The 12,500-nt window shown below is 35.3% G+C and overlaps 1 protein-coding gene across 1 annotated transcript in view; it reads right to left on the bottom strand.

Moving 5' to 3' along the window:
* Nucleotides 1-12,500, bottom strand: part of LOC106879700 (calpain-A) — a 159,322-nt gene that overhangs the window by 56,716 nt on the left and 90,106 nt on the right. The window contains exons 7-8 of the mRNA XM_052972000.1: nt 9,026-9,123; nt 3,047-3,124 (exon numbers count right to left, since the gene is read on the bottom strand). Of these exons, the coding sequence (XP_052827960.1) occupies nt 3,047-3,124; nt 9,026-9,123 (176 nt within the window). The remainder of the gene's footprint in view (nt 1-3,046; nt 3,125-9,025; nt 9,124-12,500) is intronic.

Consider the following 12,500-nt stretch of genomic DNA (forward strand, 5'->3'; position numbering starts at 1 on the left):
TTTTTCAATATTTTTCTCCTATTAAACACATTTTATGGAATGATGATGCCAAAGTAACACTGGCAGAATATAAGCAACAAAAAAAATTGTAATCTAAATTTTTACCCCCAAAATCAATCAAGCAAAGCCGTGTGTATGTGTAAGAAAAAAAACATCTAACAGAAAAGTATGCTATTAAAATGAATTATTGCTTATGTAACTTTTTAAAAATCACTGTGAATAAATGCCAGCAACAACCTTCTCAGGCTCTCCAATATTTTAATTTATATACTCTGAAGCCATAACATCTAAATGACACTGTAGAAAATTTTGTTAAAAAATATTCATTTTTCTGAATGTTATGAGGCAACAAAGTCAGGGGCCTATACATCTATAGTAATGCCCTTTTATTTATATGAATTTTTCATTTCATGTTTATTTCATTCTTAGTTTGCAATGTTCTCTCTCTCTCACACACACTGCAAAGCTTACAGATGGGCTGCTAAATTGAAATCTCTATGTTGCATTGAGGTGAAGGTAAAACTTGAGAAACTGTGATAAAATAATGAAAGCAATATTTACTAAGTAAGTGAGCACTATTATACAAAGAAATGATTAGAAGCAAAATATCATAAAAATTATTAGAATGGGGAATCAAATATGGAAATATTATCAAGTGGCTAGCAGAAAACCACCCACAGAGTAATCTTTCTGCTAGTTGTCTTAATAATAATGATGATACTGTCATAACTATTCATTGTCTTTATACAGACATAATTTATTTAGGGACTACATTATCCCATGTGTACCCACATCCCTTGTTACTGACTTTAAAACAATTGGGTGTGCTTTATGAGGGAGATTTTGATAGCTATTTCTAGCAACCACATCCACATAGCAGCTCCCTTGTTCTCAATGTTTCATTGGAAAACACTGACTGCAGGTGCAGTTTATAGAGATCACTTGAAAATAATTCAAAGACAAGATGGCAATCCTGGTTGGGGTTGGGGGTTGGTAATTAGACAAAATAAACAACAGATCATATTATTCCTGTCAATCTTTTCAACTACATTAATTTCCAAGGTTTTTATTTCATATATGTGTGTGTGTGTGTGTGTGTGTGTGTGTGTATATATATATATATATATATATATATATATATATGTATACACACACACATATATATACACACACACATATATATATGCATATACATATATATATATATATATACACACACACACACATATATACACACACATGTATATATGCATATACATATATATATGCATATCATGATGATGATGATGATGATGATATGCATATATATATGTATATGCATATATACATGTGTGTGTATATATATGTGTGTGTGTGTATATATATATATATTGTCATATATATATATATTGTTATATATATATTTTGTCATAATTTATATATATGTAAATTGTCATTCTGTTCTGTTTATAAACTTCTTTTATAGTTGGTCGTACCATAAGTTTAATGAGTGTAAGTACTTATACATAGACAACTGACACAGGTATTGTCTCCACAAACTTGTACAGACCCCACCCCCACCACACATACAAGAAAGCAAGCTCTTCAAAAGCTAACAAGTAGCTTTAAATGTGTATCAATTCATCACAATTACAAACTACACTGACAACACACACATATGCACACAAGAGGAAAGCGCTTCAGGGACAAAATATGTGGGCTGATCAATAAGTATCTGGACTGTTGCCATAATAACGAAGCTAAAGCATGGAGAGTGAAGCCACTTGGCACAGATTGACCTTCAACTCTGCTGTGCATGTGCACTAAGTTTTAACATTCTAGCTTACTTCTGCTGTTTACAGCAGTGCTTGGAAGGAACGTGTGCAGCATGTGATCGTTGCATTGACCGTGACAAAGTTGAGCAGGGAATCTGCTTCAAATTTTGCCAAAAGCTTGGCAATACCTGCTCAGAGGCCTATGCAAAGTTTTCAAAAAAGTTTTCATCATTCTTGACACATTCAAAGAGACCTTGTGCAACTGAGACCTGTGTATCTTTTCAGTCAGCTGAAAGCAATTTTGGCACAAACTTGGCAGACATGCGTCTCCTACCCAAATCTTCTGTGATAATGGACTGAACTGAACTGTAACTAATCTACACATCCTCTGATAACTCACGGATGGTGATTTGACAATTTCCTGTCACAGCTGCAATGTTTTTCTCAGTTCTGCTGGTTGTGGGTCTCCCAGGATGTTCATCAATATTGGCATTTTTTTGTCCATTTTGGAAATGTCTGAACTACTTGTACACTTGTGTGCGGGTCATACACTTCTCTCTTATCTGTAGCTCCAATGATTCTGCCACCCCACCATCTTCATGATAATAATAATGGTTTCAAATTTTGGCACAAAGCCAGCAATTTTAAGAGAAGGGAGAAAATAAATCAATTACATCAGCCCCAGTGTTCAACTAGTACTTATTTTATTGACCCTGAAAGATAAAAGACAAAACTGACCTCAGTGGAATTTGAACCTAGAAAGTAAAGAGTTGGAATAAATGCTGCTAAGCATTTTGCACAACTCACTAACGATTCTAGCAGACCAATGCCTTGCTTCATGATAATAATAGTTTCTAACATAAGCACAAGGCCTGTAATTTGGGGAAGGGAATAACTGATTCTATCAGTGTCCCCAGTCCTACTATACTTGACTGGTTGATATTTTATTAACTTGGATGATGAACAGCAAGTTGACCTTAGCATGAATTGGACTTAGAACTGAAATGAATGTATTTATATACTGCAAGGCAATTTACCCAATAGTCTAGGATTCTCCTAGTATAATTCTCAATTTACCATTATTTTACAATTTTGAATAAATTACATAGTTGTACATGGTATTGTTTAATCTATGTGCCAATAGCTTCCTTTGTGCTTATGACATGATAAAATACACCTCAGTTTATTAGCAAACAGGGATAACAGGCATAAAATGATGATGAGAGATCAGTGAAGGAGATGCTAGTATCCTTTCTGCAAACAAATTATAGATTATCCAAGGAATCACTTACCAAAATTCGCCATCATCTTCATACACCAAACCAATTTCATTTCTTTCAGCTTGACTGATAAATTTCCATTCTTCAGATCTGAAGATAGAAAAAGATGTTGAATTAATTAGAAATTAAACTGAACAAGAAATACAGAGTTCAATACATTTGATGTAAACAAGAGAATAGTAACCAAATTTCATGTTTTAACTACAAGATGATGCAGAAAATCCTCCAACAGATTCCTCTGCTGCACCTTGCTGTTAATGAAGTGAGGTAGGTGGTAATGGAAGCTTCATGTAACTGATGTTTTACCATTTGATCATACAGCAGCTGAATCAGAGCTGGTTCATAGTTAAACAAAAGCAGACTCAACCCATTTGTTACCATTTTTCTGTTGAAATAAAACAACAACGACAAGGGTTCGACTTGATCCAATCAATGGAACAGCCTGCTTGTGAAATTATTGTGCAAGTAGCTGAGCACTCCACAGACACACGTACCCTTAATGTAGTTAGTTCTCAGGGAGATTCAGTGTGACACAGAATGTGACAAGGCTGACACTTTGAACAACAGGTATGGTTCATTTTCACCAACTGAGTGAATTGGAGCAATGTGAAATGAAGTGTCTTGTTCAAGGACACAATGCATTGCTGGGAATCGACCTTATGACCTTACAATCATGAGCCAGATTCCCTAACCACTAAGCTACACAACTTCCTCTGTTGAAATACACTGCCTTTGTTAACATAACATAAATTAACATAATTAACATAACATTACAAGTTTACATAAAATTAACATAAAATTAAATTAACAAATTAACATAAAATTTTGATGAGAAATTTCAATTTAGATCAAAATACAACAGGAGGTTTGTGTCATAAAACTGGGGGCAATTTAGTTGGCATTAAAAGAGTTAACCTATCACCTGGTACAAAATCACCATCAGGCCCTTAGGTGACTTTAGCCGAGTCCACTGTGTGTAAACATTTAGGTTAGCTTTCTGATCAGCAGGGAAAACTTAATTCCACAGGCCTTGAAACGGGTTATGGGGGATGCTTGTGTTCTTTTGATAAAGTCGGTGAAGTATGTAAATGAAATCTAGTAATAAAATACCCAGGGAAACCAGGATGTGTAAAGCTCCCAGCAATTTCAACATTGGTTTTTTGTAGTTGATTTAAAACAATGGATCAGCTCACTGTGAACTTAACACAGACTGAACTGAAACCTAAATCAAAGATAAGCAAGGCTCCATTTGTTGCTCTCTCTCTCTCACTCTCTCTCTCTTCCCTGCACAACTCATGGTTCCAGGTTCAGTCCCACTGTGTAGCACCTTGGGCAAGTGTCTTCTACTATAGCCTCAGGCCGATCAAAGCCTTGTGAGTGGATTTGGTAGATGGAAACTGAAGAAGCCTGTCGTATATATGTATATGTGTGTGTGTGTATCTGTGTGTCTGTGTTTGTTCCCCAACATCACTTGACAACCAATGCTGGTGTATTTACATCTCTGTAACTTAGCGGTTCGGCAAAAGAGACCAATAGAATAAGCACTAGGCTTACAAAGAATAAGTCCTGGGGTCGATTTGCTCGACTAAAGGCAGTGCTCCAGCATGGCCGCAGTCAAATGACTGAAACAAGTAAAAGAGTATATATTTTCATACACACACACATGATGGACTTCCACAGTTTTCATTGACTGAATTCAATTACAAGGCCCTGGTTGGCCCAGGGCTATAGTGGAAGACACTTGCCCAAGTGGTCTTTAGTAAAAGACATCTGCCTAACCTACAGTGCAGTGGGACTGAACCCATACCCATGTTGCTACAAAGCTTCTTAACCACACAGACATGCCTTCACTTAAGTAGACAATATCATTTACTCTTTTACTTGTTTCAGTCATTCGACTGCGGCCATGCTGGAGCACCGCCTTTAGTCGAGCAAATCGACCCCAGGACTTACTCTTTGTAAGCCTAGTACTTATTCTATCGGTCTCTTTTGCCAAACCGCTAAGTTACGGGGCGTAAACACACCACCATCGGTTGTCAAGCGATGTTGGGGGGACAAACATATACACACGCATACAAATATATATATACATATATATGACGAGCTTCTTTCAGTTTCCGTCTACCAAATCCACTCACAAGGCTTTGGCCGGCCCGAGGCTATAGTAGAAGACACTTGCCCAAGGTGCCACGCAGTGGGACTGAATCCAGAACCATGTGGTTGGTAAGCAAGTTACTTACCACACAGCCACTCCTGCGCCTATAAATTTATAAATTTTTTGCTATTAACTAATATCATAACGACCAATTAAGGCAGTGAGCTGGCAGAATTGTTAGCATGCTGGGAAAAATTATTAGCAGCATTTCATCTGTCTTTACTTTCTGGATTCAAATTCCATCGAGGTCAACTTTCAAACAAGAACCAGTTGAGCACTATGGTTAATGTAATCGACTTGTCACCTCCTCTAAAATTGCCGGCCTTACACCAGAATTTGAAACTAATGTTATAATGACCAATATCTGAAATACAGTGAGTTACTATGTGTTAATGTGTGTGTGAATTATTTCTCTATATACAGAATCAGAAGTGGCATATAATTTGCATTAGTAATTGTTTTAACATTAATATGCGAAAGATAATGTCTTGCTATGTATGTATATATCCTATTATCTGAATGTATTTCTATACAAATATGATTTGTATTCGGACTAGATAAGAGACACAGGCATGGCTGTGAGGTTAAGAAAATTGTTTCCCAACCACATGGCAGTTTGGGAAGGTGCTTTCTACTATAGCCCCAGGCCTGCCTAAGTTTTGTGAGTGGATTTGGTAGATTGGTAGATGGAAATTGAAAGATGTCTATCTATCTATCTATCTATCTATCTATCTATCTATCTATCTATCGATCTATCTATCTATCTATCTATCTACCTATCTATCTACCTATTTATCTACCTATCTATCTACCTATCTATCTACCTATCTATCTACACATACACACACACATACACACATATGTATACTTATCAGCTCTATGCATGATGATGCCCCTGGGACTACAAACCTTGGATGACCCCAGCCCCATCAAGCAAGAACATGAAGCAAGCAAGAAGCAAATATAGACACACATACACACAACAGTATGTATATGTGTGTGTGTGTGTGTGTGTGTTTGTGTCACTTTGTCCTCATTTCGCATAATAGTCATAAGCACAGAAAAAAGGATATTAAAATAATGATGGTGATGATGATGATGAAAATGACGATGACAATTATGACAATGGCTACTATTATTACAACCACCAATATTTGAAAGTCATAATGTTGTTATGTACTTATTTGTAGGATGTTTTTCAATATGTTTGGCACAGAATGAAACAAAAAAAAGAATGAAATATATTTGTTCTCAACATGAGCATGGTTTACAAGTTCCTGGCAATTAACAGACAAATTTCATTTAGTTTAAACTGCATTGTTTTCAAGATTGGTTAGAATCAGCACTTATGTTTCCATTGCATATAAACCCAAATTATGGTAATATCTGTTTTTCATTCTTTTACTTGTTTTAGTCATTGTATTAGGTTGTCCGGAAAGTTTGTGCCGATTTTTAAAGGAAAGAAAAAGGTCAATAAATACTTGCCATTACATTTTTAATCAACCAAATATGAACCATTTTGTTGCACAATGCGTCTCCATCTTTCCTTTAACTTGAAAATACCCTCTTCCCAGAATTGAGGTGGTTTCATGGCAAATAAGTTGAAAGGTAAGCTACTATAAATCGGCACGAACTTTCCGGACAACCCAATACTATTGCAGCCATGCTGGAGTACTAACTTGACCCTAGTACTCATCTTGTTTGAAGTCATATTGTATCAGTGTTTTTTGCTGAACTGCTAAATCATGGGGATGTAAACAAATGTATACTGATTGTCAAGTGGTGGTGGTGGAGTCTGGGATGGGTAAGCACATACACAAATACACATACACACACATATATGAAGACATATACACATTCACAAAGCATTCGTTGGTCTGTGACCATAATAAAAGATACTTGCTCAAGGTATTGTGTAGTGGGAGTGAACCTGAAACATGGTTATGAAGTGAACTTCTTATGCCTGTGCTTTAAGTTTTATATATATTTAAAATTGTGGAGGCGCAATGGCCCAGTGGTTAGGGCAGTGGACTCGTGGTCAGAAGATCGTGGTTTTGATTTCCAGACCAGGTGCTGTGTGTGTTTATTGAGCAAAAACACCTAAAGCTCCACGAGGCTCTGGCTGGGGGTGGTGGCAACCCTTGTTGTACTCTTTCACCCCAACTTTCTCTCACTCTTTCTTCCTGTTTCTTGAGTAATGGTGCGATGGACTGGCGTCCCATCCAGCTGGGACACACACACACACACACACACATATGCCATACAAACCGGGAAATTGGGCCCATGAGCCTGGCTAGGCTTTAAAAGGGTGCATAATAATAAAAAATATATTTAAAAATACAGAGTACATATATTGTTTTACACAGGGGAAATGGAATATAAAAATCTTTCTCACATTTCCACTCAAACCAAGTAAGTCAACCTCCTTTAATTGCAGTTTGGTTACCACCAGATATTATACAAGAAAAGGCAGCCAAATCTCTTTCAAATCACACCCTACCATCTAAAAAAGTGAAAGGTATGTGAATGTAGTTTGCACTACTAACTATTATCATAACTATTTGAAAGCCATTGTGTTGCTATGTATTTATGCATGTGACTGTATTTCTATAGCCTTTTTGCTTTTTATGTAACTGAAATTGTTTTGTGCATAACTTCTAGCTTACCAATTATGTAACATGTTGAATAGAATTAGGTCATGAACCAGATAGTCAAATAACCGAAACATAAGTTTAAATGTTGCTTAGTAATCATCATCATCATTTAACGTCTGTTTTCCATGCTGGTATGGGTTGGACAATTTGATAGGAACTGGCAAGGCTGGAAGCCATACCAGGCTCTATTGTTTGTTTTGGCATGGTTTCTATAGCTGGATGCCCTTCCTAATACCAACCACTTTACAAAGTGTATTGGGTGCTTTTTACATGGCACCAGCAATGACAGGGTCACCAAGTACCTTGCAAGACAAAAAAGCGAAAAAAAAAAAAAAAATTGGCAAAGAGTCCTCAGAGTAGTATTAGTTACAATTTGTTTCCTCCATCTTGTCTTCTTTCTTTTAGCATTCATTGTTTTCATAATGTGTACATGTGAGTGTGTGTGTGTGTGTGTGTGTACACACATGAGCATGTGTGTGTATGTGTAACTTGCCTAATTATAATATTCACTTTACTATGATAAGGTGAGAAAACAATGGAGATGTTTTTCCCTCCTTACACAATTGATGCTAACACTAAGCAATTAATTATAATCCACTATAGTCTCACTATTGTATAACTCCCTATTGTATTACTTAAGCCCTACAAATAAACTTATTCTAACGTGACTTTGTATCTTTTGAGAGATTAAAGGTATAGAGGGACAGAGATAGGGGTCTTGCTGTTCATACATGGATACCCCAGTTGAAAAGAAAAGGAAAGTGAAGTAGAAAGTGAGATAAGATAAGGAGAGTAATAATGAGAGAGATGATCGTGAAGATGAGTCAGGACATGCCCACAGCGACATTAGGGGTGGTGAGAATAGGTGAGGTGAAACCGAAGTTTGGACTGGGTGAGTGGGCAAGCTAAAAGTGATTGTAGCAATCGATGGAGAGAAATATAAGAGAGGTTTCAGTAAATATGTGAGAACATTGAGGGTGATAGCAGATAAGTGAGGTGTTAATGATGGCGAACACCTGACCTGGAGAAGTTTAGAAAAATGGATAATGCTGATGATTATGATGATGAATCAAACAAATGTGTAAAAACAGAGGTAGCTAATTTTAATGTGGCTGGATATTTTGGTCGGGGAAGAAGATGAGATATGATAGTGATATAAGAGAAAAACAAGCAAAAACTCACTGGTCACTCCATGCACCATTCCATTCACTTTCACCCCATGGGTTACGAATCCTCACCATTGGTATTTTGCCTTTCTTTCTTGGAGTTTCAATTTCAACCTTTGGTTCAAGAAACACAGATTTAGTAATATGATGCGATAAAATATTTTCAATTAAAAAACATTGGAAATCTAATGGAAAATATAACTTAATTCAATGTAATTATTATTTACTTACAATAGTACAACAAACACACATATATATATATATAAATTTTTACAGTGAATAACTTTAATCATTAAGAGATTAAAGCAATGTTTAATATTTTCTTCTGGTTTTTGCTAAATTTAATCCACCTTCTTTTTATTTCTATATAAATTTAATAAAATTAAATTTTTAAAACTTTTATGTCTATATATATAAAAGAAAGATATTTTTTTCAAAATCCAAAAATTAATATAAAATTTATTCCATTTCTTGTTACTCGGCTTTCTTGTGCTCGACTTATTAAGTATATGGAGAAGGAGAAAACAAGCAAAAAATTTGAAATAATTTTTCAAAAGAAAAGCATATGTGCATGTGTATGTGAGATCACTGAGAAAGTTATACAATTTGAAATGTTAGAAGCAAATATTATTTTATATATATTTATATACATTTACATATACTACCCTCCCACCAAAAGTAAAAAAATACATGGAAAAGGAATAAAGAACCTGTATAGATGTGGAACATGCATAAAAGTTCTTAGAAATTGTAGGTTAGTAAAATAATTTTTGGAAGAATTAAATAGGAAAATATTTAAAAAGAAATCTAACGTTTTGGTAGAAATGTCTGAAAGATTTCAGTGAAAAAAAAAATAGTATTTAGACACAGCAAATATAGATATAAAATTACCATGAAAGAACAGCAACATAATAACATATATGTGTACATATTTATTTATACATTAAATGAATAGACATTACAAATATATTGTCAATACATGATCTTATGATAGACAGAAAACAATGAGGAAAAGAATATTAAATGCTGAAAAATGAAATAAGTAGACATTAGAAGAAGGAAAGAAAATGAAAGAAATAACTGGAGAAGAGCAGTGGAGATACTATCTTGAAGTAACGAAGGAAGTAGATTGCTTCACTATTTTCTTAGCACAAGACAAAATACAAGGTCTGAAGAAACCTGTTATGGTCCATTTTAGCAATAAATAGTCCATAGAGGAGTTAACCTCTCCACAACCCAAGTGGCAACATTATTTCCTTTCCTTTCTCCAATCACTTTTTCTCATTCACTCCCCTCCTTTATTTTTCTCTTTTATCTTCTGATGAAGGACTAGCCTCCAAAGTGTCAAGATTCTTTCCCTTCTTTTTAAGCATTGAATTAATGCATTTGTTACAACTTGTTTTCTCCATGTTGTCTTCTTTCTTTTAGCATTCATTGTGTTCATAATGTGTAGATGTGTGTGTGTGTGTATACACATGAGCATGTGTGTGTATGTGTAACTTGCCTAATTATTTATCAGTTTACTATGATGAGATGAGAAAACAATGGAGATGTTTTTCCCACCTTACACACTTGACACTAACACTAAGCAATTAATTATAATCCACTATAGTCTCTCTATTGTATAACTCCTTATTGTATTACTCCCTATTGTATAACTTAAGGTACTTAAGCCCTACAAATAAACTCATTCTAATGTTACCCCTTGATGAGTAGTACATAGACTGAGCTAAGAAATTTCCCCACTAAACCAAGAGTTATTTTTAGTAGAACATCTAGCACACATAGCTTGCATATTTAGCTTAAAATATGGTGGTACACTTCACTACCTATCTAGATGAATAGATATCTAGACACAAGTTTAACAATATAGCTGGGGCAATTGCTTTGTAGTCACCATCATCATCAACATTTAACATCCGTTTTCCATGCTGGCATAGGTTGGCTGGCTTGACAGGAACTGGCAAGGCCAGGAGCCATCCTAGGTTCCACAGTGTGTTTTGGCTTGGTTTCTACAACTGAATGCCCTTCCTAATGCCAACCACTTTACAGAGTGTACTAGTATTATTGGTAACATGGTTGCCAAGAATGCAATGAATAGGAGGTTCAAGCTCTGACAGAAAATGTTTGCCTTTACTTAAAGTGCCAACAAGGGAACCTTTATGTGCTTTCTAGACCTTCAAGAAATAGCAACCAAATTTCCTCAAGTCATGCCTTATAGTCTTAAAATAAAAAAAAGAAGACACACATTGGATAATATCAACTTAGATATAGAATTAGACAGGAGGGTCATGGCTGAAATTCCATTAATAATAGATCTGTTTAATCAGGGCTAATCCAGGATTAAACAAGTTAAACAATGGTAGAGGTAGCTGTATAATGGCACAATATCAACATATCAGAGGCATTCCAAAGAGTCATTATTGAGACCAGTATGTGCCATTGCCAGGTGTGAATCATTAATTCTAATGAGAACTGTAAAATAAAGTTAAGTGTGAAACATTTATAGTTGCCATTTCTGTTAATGATTTGAATTAAATGTGTAATTAATAGTAATTAATAATTAATAACAAGAAAGCTAATAACATTGAAGTAAATAGTCATTGCACTACTAAACATATATAAAGGAATCAGAAGTCTCTACATGGCTCAACCAGCTAGAAATAGCTGCTAAATCACCAGCAAAAGCCACCCTACTGTCTCCAAAATAGGATACATTGATTAATGTAGTCTGAAGTACACTGTGCCTGAAAAATATAAGGCCAATCATGGATGGAGTGCATTTGATCATGGATCTGCTGAACTAGAATTGACCTGGTGTGAAATATTGATCACACACACTATCATTTATATATTCATATTCCTTCAAAAGGAAGACCAAGGAAAATGTGAGCAGAGGTAGGAAAAGCTGATTTCAGGATGTTGAACCTCATGAAAGACATGACAGTGGAATACAATAAACAGCTAGACACTATGTTGGAAAGGACCCATCTAACTCATGCAAGCTTGGAAAAGAGGATGTAAATTCAGACTTTCTGTCTATTACAACACTGATGCTTTCACCAAGACATCATCTGACAACTGAGCAATTTGGTGAACACAGATTTTACTTCAATTGAAATGATTTTCTTCAAATCAAAATGGATTTATTGATCTTGTTAGTCAATTCTTCAGATGGTGGCATCTATTGCATCATATGCACCCCTACATCAATTTATAAGTTGGATTATCAAACATTGCTTTTATTTAAACAATGGAACTACCACCCAACTTAGAAAGTGTATTCTGAGAAACTCATACCAGTAATGTAATTCTTGGGCCAGAGCTAAAAGGACACTGTGATGTAACAAGTTTGAGCCCTTTTGAATCAAAGGTATAGTCCTTCCAATGGGCTTCAGCACAATTTCCATCTACTCAATTTCAGTCACAAAAATTTGGTGCCATCCTGACAGTTGGTCAAGGTGCTACATAGTAGAATTGAACTTAGTACC

This window comes from Octopus bimaculoides, chromosome 11 (assembly GCF_001194135.2).
Source record: "Octopus bimaculoides isolate UCB-OBI-ISO-001 chromosome 11, ASM119413v2, whole genome shotgun sequence".
In the NCBI taxonomy this organism is placed as follows: Eukaryota; Metazoa; Mollusca; class Cephalopoda; order Octopoda; family Octopodidae; genus Octopus; species Octopus bimaculoides.